General features: G+C 31.3%; 1 protein-coding gene across 1 annotated transcript; it reads right to left on the reverse strand.

Annotated features, from left to right (window-relative positions):
- Positions 1-7: 7 nt before the first annotated feature.
- Positions 8-8,712, reverse strand: LOC107455578 (uro-adherence factor A). The gene is made up of 4 exons (XM_043050584.2): positions 8,668-8,712; positions 6,337-6,556; positions 1,545-2,700; positions 8-379 (listed from the first exon to the last, which is right to left on the reverse strand). The coding sequence occupies exons 1-3, from the start codon at positions 8,710-8,712 to the stop codon at positions 1,571-1,573; spliced, it is 1,395 nt and encodes a 464-aa protein (XP_042906518.2). The 3' UTR covers positions 8-379; positions 1,545-1,570.
- Positions 8,713-13,241: the final 4,529 nt, after the last annotated feature.

Below are 13,241 nucleotides of genomic sequence, written 5' to 3' on the forward strand. Positions count from 1 at the left end.
AAAAAAGTTTCTTCAACAAGAGTTTATTCAAAAGTTATAAACAAATATAGAATACAAAATTTGAAAGAAAAGTCAATAAACAAATTTTTTAAAGTCTAATTTAATGTGGTAAAAATATCACATTTGAAAAAATTACTATTTATCACATATCAGCCAAATTCTCACATTTGCTAAATTTAGTGCTGTTTATGCAAAATCATCGGATTTATCGCATATGTACAGAGTGGAATTTTATTATGACCTCAATATCTTGTCTAGCCACTGTCTTTGGGTTCTCTTCACATTTTCGTAGCATCTCAAACCATGCTCAAAAAGAGGATTGACTGAATCTTGATGACGGAATTTTATCCCGCAAATATTCAATGAAATTTAAATATTGCTGAAATAAAAGCAAACTCTTCATTATTTTCCTCAAAGCAATCCTTTACAGTATAACAGTTTGGTATTATTTATTATTGTTAAAAGTATTTCTCATTAATTTGATAAATAAGTAGCAATTTACAGTAAGAAAAGCAAACAAAAAATTATTAAAATTGCTTCTTACATTGAATAATCCTTGGGTAAACTAATTTCATAATTATGAGCAGACTTCTCACACGATTCTCATAATAAAAATGCCAAATGGCAAAATAAGAGGGAAAAAACAAAGATTAAAAGTCCAAACTTTCAATCACCGTCCTGACTAAACCCTTGAAACCATATTTAGTGGTTACGCCAATATTTTGAAGGTCTAAAATCCGAACCCGCCAGAAAAAATTAACAGTATCTTTATTCAGAGAGAAAACATTTTTGTGTGTCTGAATTTGAAACTTAATAGTTACTAATTAGCATATCTAAAGTTTACATCTCCCATAAAGATTAGAACTTTTCACGTGAAAATCCAATTACTAGAAATAGAATGTAAGTTCTTGTGTCAGATTACGTATCTTAAATTATCACCAGCACAAATTATCATATTTAATTTAACCTTTGAACCATTAAAGGTTTATTTCACTGCAAAAATCCCGTCATTAGAACAAAAGTTATTCAGGGTGAAATATCTTTAATTTAGTTCTCTGCACTTTATCAGCAAGTATGTTAAGATATATCTTATAAAGATCGTGCGCATGAAATGATGGCCCTAACGCATACCAGCAATACACTAGTGCTCTAATAGCTAATTTGTATTGAACTGAAAAGTGCTCATAAAATGGATCATAATTTATATTTCAGTTGAAAATAATCCTAAAGCACTTGAGGCACATTTTTGTTCAGATCTTTGAAACTCCTATCTCGACAAGTCTGTCAGACAACAATTTTTAAAGCATTGAGTTAAACTTAGGATTCTCAAACGTTGCACTAAACAAATTAACTTCAATAGAATTTTAGTGCATTGAATCTTTTTATACACTCTTTAGTGATTAGAAATAAGATGGAAAGCGCAACATATCTTTTAAGATCTATCAGTTATGAAAAAATTACATTAATGAAATCTATAAACTTTATTTAAATTCCATTTAAAAAGCGTATGCACAAAAAATAACATTTAAAAATTTTAAACTTACACATTTTTAGTCAAAACAGAGGTATTCTAAACATCTATACACTTTTTGGAACACCTAACTCTACAACAAATTTTCGAACCCAAGCATTCGCCATCATTAGTACAGGCGTTTCGAGCCATGAACCAAAAAACACAGATTCCTGGAGTGGGACACTTTTTTTTGTCGATTGGAAGCAAATTTATATCACTTTCTGTTTCATCAGTGTTGACATGAGATTCATTTATTTCATTGTTGGGGATCAAATCATTTTTAATATCTTCTATCTCACTGGATGCTGTTTCTGCGTCTAACTTATTCTGTGCTGACAGCACTAAATCGATCACACTGTCATCAATTATGTGATCTGTTAGAGAAGAATCAGAAAGATTGAAAATTTCCATAGCTACAGCGGCATTTTTTGCAACTTCAGATTGTGCCAAAAAATCTAAACCAGCTGAAACAATAGATTCAAGACCAGTTTGAGTTTCGTTTGTTGATACATTTTCAGATATAGAACTATCATCTTTTTGCAATGTTTCAGATTCATTAACTATTTGCGTAACAGAATTATCATCTTTTTGCAATGTTTTGGGTTCATTAACTAATTGCGTAACAGAACTATCATTTCTTGAAACTTCAGAATGTGCCAAAAAACCTAAACCAACAGAAGCAGTAGATTCATGGCCAGTTTGATTAAGAAGAGTTTTGTTTGCTAACGTATTTTCTGAGTCAGAACTATCATCCTTCTCTTGTAATAGTTCAGATTCATTACTTATTTTCATGATAGAACTATCATTTTTAGTGACTTCAGAATGTGCCGAAAACTCCAACCCATCCGAAATAGATTTATGAACCTTAAGAGTTTCGTTTATTAATATATTTTCAGAGTCTGAATTATCACCCTCTTTTTGTAATGTTTCCGATTCAGTAACTAATTGAATAGCAGAGCTATCTTTGGAGATAATTTCTAAGTCTCGTAAGTTAGCGTTGCTTAGATGACCAGAAACAGTTGGTTGAGAGGCATTAAGAGATTGAATGTTATTCTTTGACGGCTGTTTCAATGCTATATTTATTTTAATTTCTTTTCTAGGCAATTCTGCCGGATGATTATCGGAAACTGTTTCAAGTTGACCTTTTTCTTTCTGTGACACAGCAGAATCACTTGAAAATTTCTCATCTGAAAACGAAAGTTTAAATTTATTAAATTGAAGCACAATGTCTTAAAAATTTGTAACTTATCAGGAGATTCCAAGCTGTTAAGCAACAGAATTCTAGCTTCAAAATACTTGAAACCTGGACAAGGTATCTTAAAAATCTTAGAATGGTCAAATATCTGAAGAAATACATATTGGATAGGAAGAAAAAAATATATAGTTGCCATAGCCAATAACCTATTGTGCAGCTCTAGTGCGACGTAAATAAAGTGTCCACCTCTGAATAAATAAAAAAATTCTGCAGATTTGAATTTCTGATCCCTAAAATATAGGGGGTAGCCGCAGTGTGGGAAATATGATCCATATAGTTTGGTTAGGAGGGGTCCCAAGTTTGAATCCCTTAATGTTAATTTTACTTTTAATGTTGAACCACTTAATGCGATATCAGTCTAATAGTTTGAGAAATTGAATTTCGAAAAAGTCATATTTTTAAAATTCGATTTTTCAGGAACTATTTGACCGATTTCACTCAAATTTTGTATTTTGCCCTATATAATTACATTCTTTGAAAGGGTATTGAAAATTTAATACCTTACAATCTGAAACTTTTCGACTATTATATAATAAAATAATAAAAATTTATAATTATTATAAGTAATATTTTGCAAGGAATTATCTTTGGATGAACGAATTTTATAATTTTGTACACATTTTTTTCAATTAAATTAAAACCTTAAAGTAAAATTAACATTAGAGGGTCAAACTTTGGTCCACTCTCCTGACGCAAACAATAGGACCATATTTCCAAAATTGAGGCTACTCTCTATATTTCAGGGGTCAAATCTGAATCCCTCGAAAAAAAAGGTATGTTTATTAAGAGAAGTACTTTCTCTCTATGATATGGCTGATTTGGTAACTTAAACTATCGTGTGCACTTATTGATTAGCACATTTGAGGTCACTTCCTCGAAATATTAAGTCCTAGTATGAGAAGATCCGATTATTAGATCAAGAGTTATTCAGGGTGGTCCGTTTATTTTTTTGCTCACTGCACAATAAAGATGCTTAGATTTGAAATTGTATGACTTAGAAACTATTCAACTCCTTTCCCTCAAATTTCGTACTCACTCATTTAAATTACATATTTAAAATGGTATTAATTTGTATACATTACAATTTAAAATTTCTCTGACCTTTAATAAAATAAAAAAATTACGTTATCTTTGGCAGTTTTTTTATGTTTGGAACTATAGCTATTTAAGATAATTGTATTTTTATTTTCCTCATCCTGAAGCGCCCAAACAATTGAAAAAATTTTCTTTTAGTTTCATTTTACTAACTCGATTTCGTTCAAGAGAAACAAAATTTGCAATCAAAATTTCGAATATTTTTCACTTAGCTTGAATATTTTAATTGTTGCTTTTCTTTGGAGGAAGCAAAGTTTTAATTCTTTATTAATTCCTACAAGCAAAATTTACCACCACAGAACTAAAGAAATTTTTTCAAAATCACATTTTTCAAGTGGACTGAGAAAAGGAGGAATCAATTTCATTTTTGCCTCACCTAAAACGAAAATTGTTTAGACTCTTATATTTTAGTCTTAGTTGTATTTCACCATATCTCGGAAAATTTTTTAAGTCAATTAAAAAACTTTTTTTTTTCATACAATTATAAATTTCATTAAGCTAAAGATAATTCCATGCAAAAGCAGATTTTTGTGAGTATTTACTATTTTTCATAACTTCATTTTATTACTTATTTTATTAATAGTCAAAAAATTTTGAATTTCATACAATTTTTTACATAATTTTAAGGAATGTATTTTTACAAGGCGAAGTGCAAAATTTGAACAAATTCGATCGAATAGTTCCTCAAAAATTGAATTTTAAAAGTAAGACTTTTTCAAAATTTGATTTCTCAGAAACTATTCGACCGATTTCGCTCATATTTCGTATTTTGCCATTTGAAATTGTATTCTTTATAAAAAAAATATGCGAAAAATTGTATACCTTATAATTTAAAATGTTTTAGACTGTTAGGCAAATATAATAATGAAAAATAATTTTACTGAAAGTTATATTTTGCATGGAATTATGAACGAATTTCATAATTGCATGCAAAAAATTTTCAATTCGCTTACAAATTTGAGATATGGCAAAATAAGTAAAATTAACATTAAAGGGTCCAAACTTTGGATCCTGACCAGTTTTTCCCAGATTGCGGCTGCCCCTATATTTTGGGAGTCAGAAATCTGAAAAAAAAAAGATATGTTTATTCAGAGAAAGTACGTTTTTGTGTCTGATTTTGTAATTTGAAACATCGCCTGCACTAATTAATATATTTCAGGTCACCCCCTTGAACCATTGAAATTGAGTTCTTGAACGATCCGATCATTAGATCAGCAGTTATAAGGGTGGTCCGTTTTTTTTTAGTTTGCGCACTGTACATAAAGTTTACGTATAGCTGGCAGAAAACATGAATCTGCCACTTCGGCTATTTATAGATTCATGATTTTAATGTTGTGCTAATAATATTGTATTCTAGAAATGTATTATTTTTTACACAGGAAGTTAGAAGTTTTTAAAAACCTTTCACAACGGTACCAATAAAATCACATATTTCCAAATTGTTACTGAGATAGAAAGTTATAGTGCCAACTAGTTCTAGAGTCAGACGAAACTTTTATTTTTAAATATTTTTATCAGTTGGAATAAGTTATGCATAGCCGTGGATTTCTGGACTTAATAAAATTAAAGAGATAATAGTTCAAATTGAAATATTGTTGAAGCAAGTAAAAATTCAAATGTGATACTTAAAAAAAAAAAAAAGCAGATTTTAGTTAATTTTGGTACAGAGTTTTTGGCAATCTCTGCTATTGATTTAAATTCAAATTATTGGCAAATAATATTTAAAATGTTATTAAAATACTTACTGGAAACAAGAGTATCAGAATTTGAATTTTCTTTGGTTTTATTTATCTCTGCAGAAATATTTGAAATTGAAGCGAAATGTGTAGTTGAACAATTCTGGTCTTTTTCGCTTGAAGAAAGCAAAGATTTTGAACAGTTTGAGTTATTTCTGTTGACACCATTTTCGACTGACAAGCTCCTTGATGATTTAGACGTGTTCGAATTTAAAACTGTGTTTTCTGTTATCTCATAAATAACAGATGAATTCAAGAGTTTATCTTTACTAATAGTTTCCAATGTCACAACTGTTTCATTGTTAAAACTAGTAGAATTTTTAATAGATGATACCTCCCTATTTGCTTCTGTCGTGGTTTTCTTCTGATCTTTATCCATTATTTGATGGTTTGAAGCTTTTTTAGTTGAATCTACTTTAGGTTTTGTTTCCGTTGATAAAGTCCGACTTGGTTTAAATTTTTTTAAAACAACACCCGCATGGTCCTCATGAATAATCAAAGCAATTATAAAAGCAAACGCTACAAATATACTTAATTTTACTTTCATCTTAAAAGTTAGTTTCATAAAGCTTTAAATCATTTCAATTTTTTGAAGCAAATTTAAACGAAACTGAACTAAGTCTACGTTGACAAAACTACGTGCAGTATTGCTTAATGTTCCCATATGTTAAACTAGTTAGAAGGACAGAAGAGGCGACAATTTTTTTTTATCTATTAGGTTTATTGGAATTACTTACATTTGCAGGCTTGTGCTCTCAATTTAGGCTTATAAACCTTTGTCAAATAGAAGGACAGATAGCATAATAAGAAGGACAGCACGAAGATACTTCCAGAGTGGGATTCGAATCCACTACCTCCACGCTTTGCACAGCATTTGGCGAGTGATGCCGCTCGTCCATGGAGGCTCCAAAGTTTTTCTTTGATTTGTTGTTGCTGTTGTTGTTCATTTACGTCGCACTAGAGCTGCACAATGGGCTCTTGGCAACGGTCTGGAAAACATCCCTGAGGATGATCCGAAGACATGCCATCGCAATTTTGATCCTCTGCAGAGGGGATGGCACCCCCACTTCGGTAGCCCGACGACCTGCACGTGAAGTCGAGCACTTTACGGTATAACAGTTTAACGAGGACCAATACCGCACACCCTCGGTTCCTACGCAGGCTGATCCAAGTGGTCATCCACCCGCACACTGAACGTAGCCAGTGATGCTTGACTTCGGTGATCTGCTGGGAACCGTGTCTTAACGATCAATCCACTGCGGGACAAGTTTTTCTTTGAAAAGATAGCAGTTTAGTACTAGGGGCCATTCCCTAGCCGACAGTTATCGTCCAACAAATACTTTGGTGCGAGGTGGTAGAGGGTTCAAATCCCGCCATTACCTTGAATTTATCCTCGTGCTGTTTTTCTACTGGACAAAAACTATATGCCGTACTTATGCAATTGATTCTGCATATATATATATATATATGTACCAACAAAATACATAGATAAATTTATGTCCAGCAGCGGGCTGATCGTTTAGACATGGTTCCCAGCAGATCATTGAGGTCAAGCATCACTGACTGCGGTCGGTATGAGGGTGGGTGACAACGTGGTTCAGTTTGCGTAGGGAACGAGAGTGTACAGCATTGGTTCTCAATAAACTGTTCTACCGTAAAGTGCTCGACTTCGCGTGTAGGTCGTCGGGCTACCGAAGCAGAGGATTAAAATTGTGATGGCATGTCTTCGGATCATCCTCAGGGATGTTTCCCACACCGTCGCCAATAGCCCATTATGCAGCTCTAGTGCGACGTAAATGAACTACAACAACAACAACATTAATAAATTTATTAACATTTTTCTGACTCTATGGAGCTTCCTAGTTAGTGGGTTCGAATCCCACTGTAACCCTAGTTGTGTCTTTGATCTGTCTTTCACTAATTTATACTATTTGTTGATCAAATTAGCCGGGATTTGTAAGCCTTTCCTTCCGTTAAGCATTCAATTTAATGTGTGTGTGAATGAATACATAAAGAAATAACACATTAATGCCCCTAATATCACATTTATACATAAATACGCAAGCATGTCTGAAAGTGTTTGTCAAAGCTAAGAACAGGATCAACAAGTTACAGAAGGAAAAAGAAAATGCATCCTAGATTCCACCGCTAATCAAACTTACGACCTCTCTGTATTTTGAATACTGCCAATATTATTTTGAAATTAGACATCCATGAACAACGACTATTGCTTTTTGCTGAAAAGGGAATGCAGAAAAACCGATTCTCATCGTAACCCTGCAAATATTTTTTCATAATTTCTTGGCGATACCTTTCTGTAATTTTTGTTGTTTTGCATCGTGTTATTAGTGTTTATAAAATTTAGACGAGGCTATTTGAGCTCACAGGCATATATATTAACATATGAATCAATAAAGATATACATAATGAATACGGAGTTTCTTTTATTTATTATTGCAAATACATAAGCAGATTGATATTTTCAGTACCAAGAGTGGACCTTTTTAAGTTAAAGAAAAAAATCTCCAGCTTAAGGATAATTTGGGGTTCCCCCTACCTACATGCTTCATAGTGTTTGGAGGAAATGAATATGGAGTTTACTTTCTTTTATTTATTATTACAAATACATAAGCAGATTGATATTTTCAATACCAGGAGTGGATCTTTTTAAGTTAAAGAAAAAATCTCCAACTTAAGGATAGGTTGGGGTTCCCCCTACCTACATGCTTCATAGTGTTTGGTGGAAGTATAATGTCTATGGATCTATCGTAACTGAACTACAACAACTACAACAGCGTGATGCACATATTTCTTAATCCATGCATGAAATCAATGCAAAGTCGCGAGTTTATATAGATAAGAAAGCACTAAAAACAATACTCCATAGACAGTGTAAATGTATACTTTATTTTATAAAAATCGTTGAGCAGCCAACCCAATTTTTTGGGTTTACGACCACTAATGTTCGTGCCCTTGTAATTTTGAATCCAATCCAGAAGATAACAAAACTCCTGGATTAAGTATTGGGAGAAATTTGCCTTCATGGAGGACTTTTTGATGGAACTTACCCGCATTTGCGTTACATAAGGAGGAAATTCACGAAAACCTTTCATGGTTAGCCGAACTGCAAAGGGAGTCTGATCCAGGATTCGTCCAGCACTGAGGATATTTTACGCCAGCACTGTGGTCGGTGAAAGCCGGATGCGAAACTCGTATCGACTAGTGTAAACGTATAGTCATGAAATAGCGACTTCATGAAAACGGATCAAGTGAGCACCGAAGACTGCAGTAGTGGGTTATAGAACAATTTAACAAGGTGGCCGGTGTAACCCAGATACTATAAATATTTTAGAAAATGCCATAAGTTCTTGCGCCAAAGTCACTGAATCATTTTAAACACACAATCGTAGAACTCTAACGTTAGACGAAGTTCACCAAATTATTATTGAATACTAGACCATAACACAAAAGGTTGTAAGTTCGTACATCGAAGTTACTGAAAGAGCATTAGTTAAGAAGCGAAAAGCATGTAAACGTTCGATTGTAAAATCAAAAACTTGTGATTCTGAACTTAGAACTCAAGAATGGATTTAACATGCATACAAACCGATTTGAGACATCTTTTAAACTTTCTCAATGATTGGAAGGGCCATGGTAGCCCATAAGTTATAGAATCGGACTACGGTATCTGGAGGGGCCGGGATTTGATCCTCGACTCCACTAGGAACTTCCGAGAACGTGTTCGTAAAATCTGTAGTATCGAAAGTCTTGTGGTCGGTAGCTGGGCAGTACCATGGGTACAAAGATCTGGATAAAACTTCCTTCCCCTTCAGATATATGTCTAAATTGAAGAAGTGGCTTCACATATTTTGATGACATGTCTTCAAATCATCCTCAGGGATGTTTCCCAAACCTTCACCAAAAGCACCGCGGCTCTAGTTTCTTTTCCCCTCTCTTTTTTTTAAAAAAAAAAAACTTTTTTTACAGACTATTGTATAAAAGTAAAGATCATTTTTCTAATTTTAGGTTTAAGCATTAAAACTAGGTTTGAAAAAGTTACTTTTCTGAAAACTTACTGAAACAAGTCACGCAATCATAACTTTTATACGATACTAACTTAATTTGAAAAATATTTTCAATTTTAACCATGTTTTTATAACCCTTAGATCAAGAGGTATTCACGGCACAGTTTTTGACATCCCATGTGTAGAAAACTCGAAGTCTAATTTGATTAAAAGTTTAAATATTTAACCACAATTTTTTTTAAATTTAGTAACTTAATTTAGCTATGTTTCGATATAAAAAAAGATATTAGTTTTTAAAAATATTAAGATATATATATATTAATATTTCAAAAATATTAATATAAAATATTAATTAATATTAAAAGAGGTAATCTATAATAAATGCTTGAATAAAATTTACTTGAAAAATCGCTAACAGGAAGAGTAAAATAAGATTTGAAAAATAAAATTTTTTACTGATAAATGTACCATGTAATTATAATTTCCAAGCAAGTAATAGTTTTAAAAAATAAATTATATTTTAAAATAAAAAAATTCTTTTAAGAAAAATTTAAATATAGAAAATAATGTTTTTAAATAGAAATAACGTTTTTAAAAAACAATTAAATATTTTTAAAACAAAGAATATTTTTTAAAAATAAATAATATTCAACAAAATGAGAATTTTTTTATAAAAAATAATAAAAATTTGATCTTCTTTAAATAAAAAAGCAATATTTAAAAAAAATATAATAATTTCCTTCAACCAATAATAAAATAAATAATAGTTTTAAAAAATTTAGATTTTTGAAAATAAGAATATTCTGAAACTTAAAAATAATGTTATTAAAATTAAAAATTCCATAAATAAGAATGCTTATGTTATTAAAAACAAGAAATTCCTATTAAAAAACGAGCTTTTATTTTTAAAGAGTATTATTTTTAAAAATAAAATTTAAAGAAGCATGTCTCTAACTTCTTGATTGTTGAAAGCATAATACTGTTAGTTCCCCTTTCAGTCTCAAACAAAGTACATGATCTTGTAATCTTTCCCCCCCCCCCAAGAAATTACTGAAAAGGTTACAAGCGCACCTCCCAAATATGAGGAAGAGCGTCACGCTATTCCTCGCTATATATTTTACTCTATAAGCTTCATCGGTAATAAACATTTGGTGTAAAAGAGGCGATAATCGCGCCAAGCTAGTTTACGAGCTAAGCAGTAGAATCATAAGAGGCTATTATGAGTCGATGGGGAGGGAAAATGAAAACCTGGACCCGAGGATGAAACAACTACGACACCGCGGCTCTAGTTAGACGTAAATAAAGTACCTACCCAATAATTGCCACAGTTTGAACTATTTATGAAAACAAAAACCCTTTATGAGGAATATTTAAATTTAAGAAAATAATTAAAATTAATAGAAAATGAGTTTTTAAAAATTTATTTCAACATATGACACAAACTGTGTGAAGTAAAATTCCTAAGGTCCACCTGACCACAGATCTTCATAGAGTTTGTTAGATTAATTGCTGATAGGGAACAATCTAAATCACCAAGACAATGCAAAGCAAACTCGTTTTCTCATCTCGTGATTAGGTTTACTTATTACTTTCAGCAATTATGTCAATATCGAGACATGACTGCATTCTTAAAAATTAATTTTAAAACTAGCAAATTGTTCAAATTAGAAATGGAACTAATATTCATTTATTTTTAATTAGGTCTCTAAGAATTTATTAAATGAAATTATAATTAAATTGTATTAATTATTAGAAATAATTGTTGGCTTTTATCGCAATCGCCAAAAAGCAATCGCCATCTGCTGTCACTCCCGTTATCCACCAAAACGTTCTTCGACGCACAAAATCAGCAATCCAAATGCACAGTGCATTTCCCAACAATCTTTTTTTAAGAAAATTTTTGAAACATCCTGTATTTTAAGCACCGTACAATTTTCTTTCCAAACAATTAGCTTCTTTTTTTAATAAAATTTTTTTTTATCGAACAAACAAAATGTAAAATATTAAAAGTTCTGCTCTCATTTTATTTTTAGTTTCATTATTTGCTCTTGCATTGAATTGTTGATGATACATTGATCTGTTGTGTGTTACAATGAGGAAAATTCTTTTCTGAAAGTAATCGAACAATTTTCTGAAGGTTTTTTTGCTTTGTTTTCTTAAAATTATAGAAAAAAATCTAAAAGTATTTAGCCCACTTTTAATAACTCTTTAACTATCTGCATATTTTTAACACTAAAAGACTGGAACTTAGTATATACCTACATCGCCCAAAAGCAGTCAAAATGAATGCATTGTGAAAGAATAACTAATGTGTAAAGAAATTTGTTTAATTAATTTTTAATATTTTTATATTATTTACAGTTACATAACAAGTGATTAATAAATATTAACAATAAAAAAATTTACTTCATTTGAAAAAGAAATAATTTATGAATTATTATTTGTACATTTTTTGCAAATGAAAAAACAGTTGAAAAGCAGTCAAAATGACAATCTAGTGTAAATGACAATCTTGGGCAATCTAGTGTTAATAATCCATGTACTTTATTTTGTAAAAAAAAAAAAAAATTTCTCAAAAAAACTTTTGTAAAATATAAGGTTAAAAAATAAGCTGAATGCTTTTTTGTTGTCTTTATAAAGTTTTCGAAATTAGCCCATATTATCTGCAAAAAGTGCTCACGCAACATTCAACTCTTAAAACACCAAGACTAGGTTTGTCAATGACTACCTTAAAACCAAAGATATCCGGAGGATGGAGCCAGTTCTTTAGACTTAAATACAATGAATCATATCTGGGGTGCTCAAGGTCGAGCATCAGCAAACCCACACCCTCTCTCAGATTAATAAACTGAGATATCCTTTAAATAACCTCATAAACTTCTTTAGTGAGACTTGCATTGCAATAAAAAAGGGTCTTACCCCATATTAAACCTGTGCCATTTTGTTTCGTCTTTTTTGGACAAAATTGCTGCCATTCATTCATGTTCTTCGGTGGCATTATCTCTTCAACGTTTTTGTTCACATTTCACTCATTGCTAGAATTGAAATGGCTAATCCCAATGAAGAGAGTACACATCATTCAAAAAGCTTTTCCAGTAAGCAATTTTCTTTTTATTGTCTCGAAAATGTTTGTACTAAAAACCTTTTTTCAAATAAAGCAAAAATCCTAAAAGGATTAAAAATTATTTTGCTCTTTTAAAAAGAATTGTCACTTAGGTCCATAATGACGTTTAAGCTGACGTCACACTAGCAATAGGATCAAATTGCATTGTCCATTAAAATTTCATGACAAGGTGGATTTTAGCTGAGCATAAAAGGCTTTGGGAAACCATCTAATTAATTAGATTTAACATTATTTTCACCTTGAGACTAGCTTTATTAAAGGATTTTTTCACGCTTCAAAACCCTATGTCAACCTCGATTTAAGGTTCTTATATAGAAGATTGCTTTCCAAGGTTTTGGATTAGGGTAATCTGCGTAGAATAGAGCAGATTGTCACATATCTCGTTTTAAGGTTGGAAGGTTTACACGCAAACCGCAAAACAAACCTTTTTAGGTTTATATTGAAAGGTTTTTTCCGGCTGAAAATAAACCTTATTTTTCTATCTGGGTTTAGG

This window comes from Parasteatoda tepidariorum, chromosome X1 (assembly GCF_043381705.1).
Source record: "Parasteatoda tepidariorum isolate YZ-2023 chromosome X1, CAS_Ptep_4.0, whole genome shotgun sequence".
NCBI classification, from domain to species: Eukaryota; Metazoa; Arthropoda; class Arachnida; order Araneae; family Theridiidae; genus Parasteatoda; species Parasteatoda tepidariorum.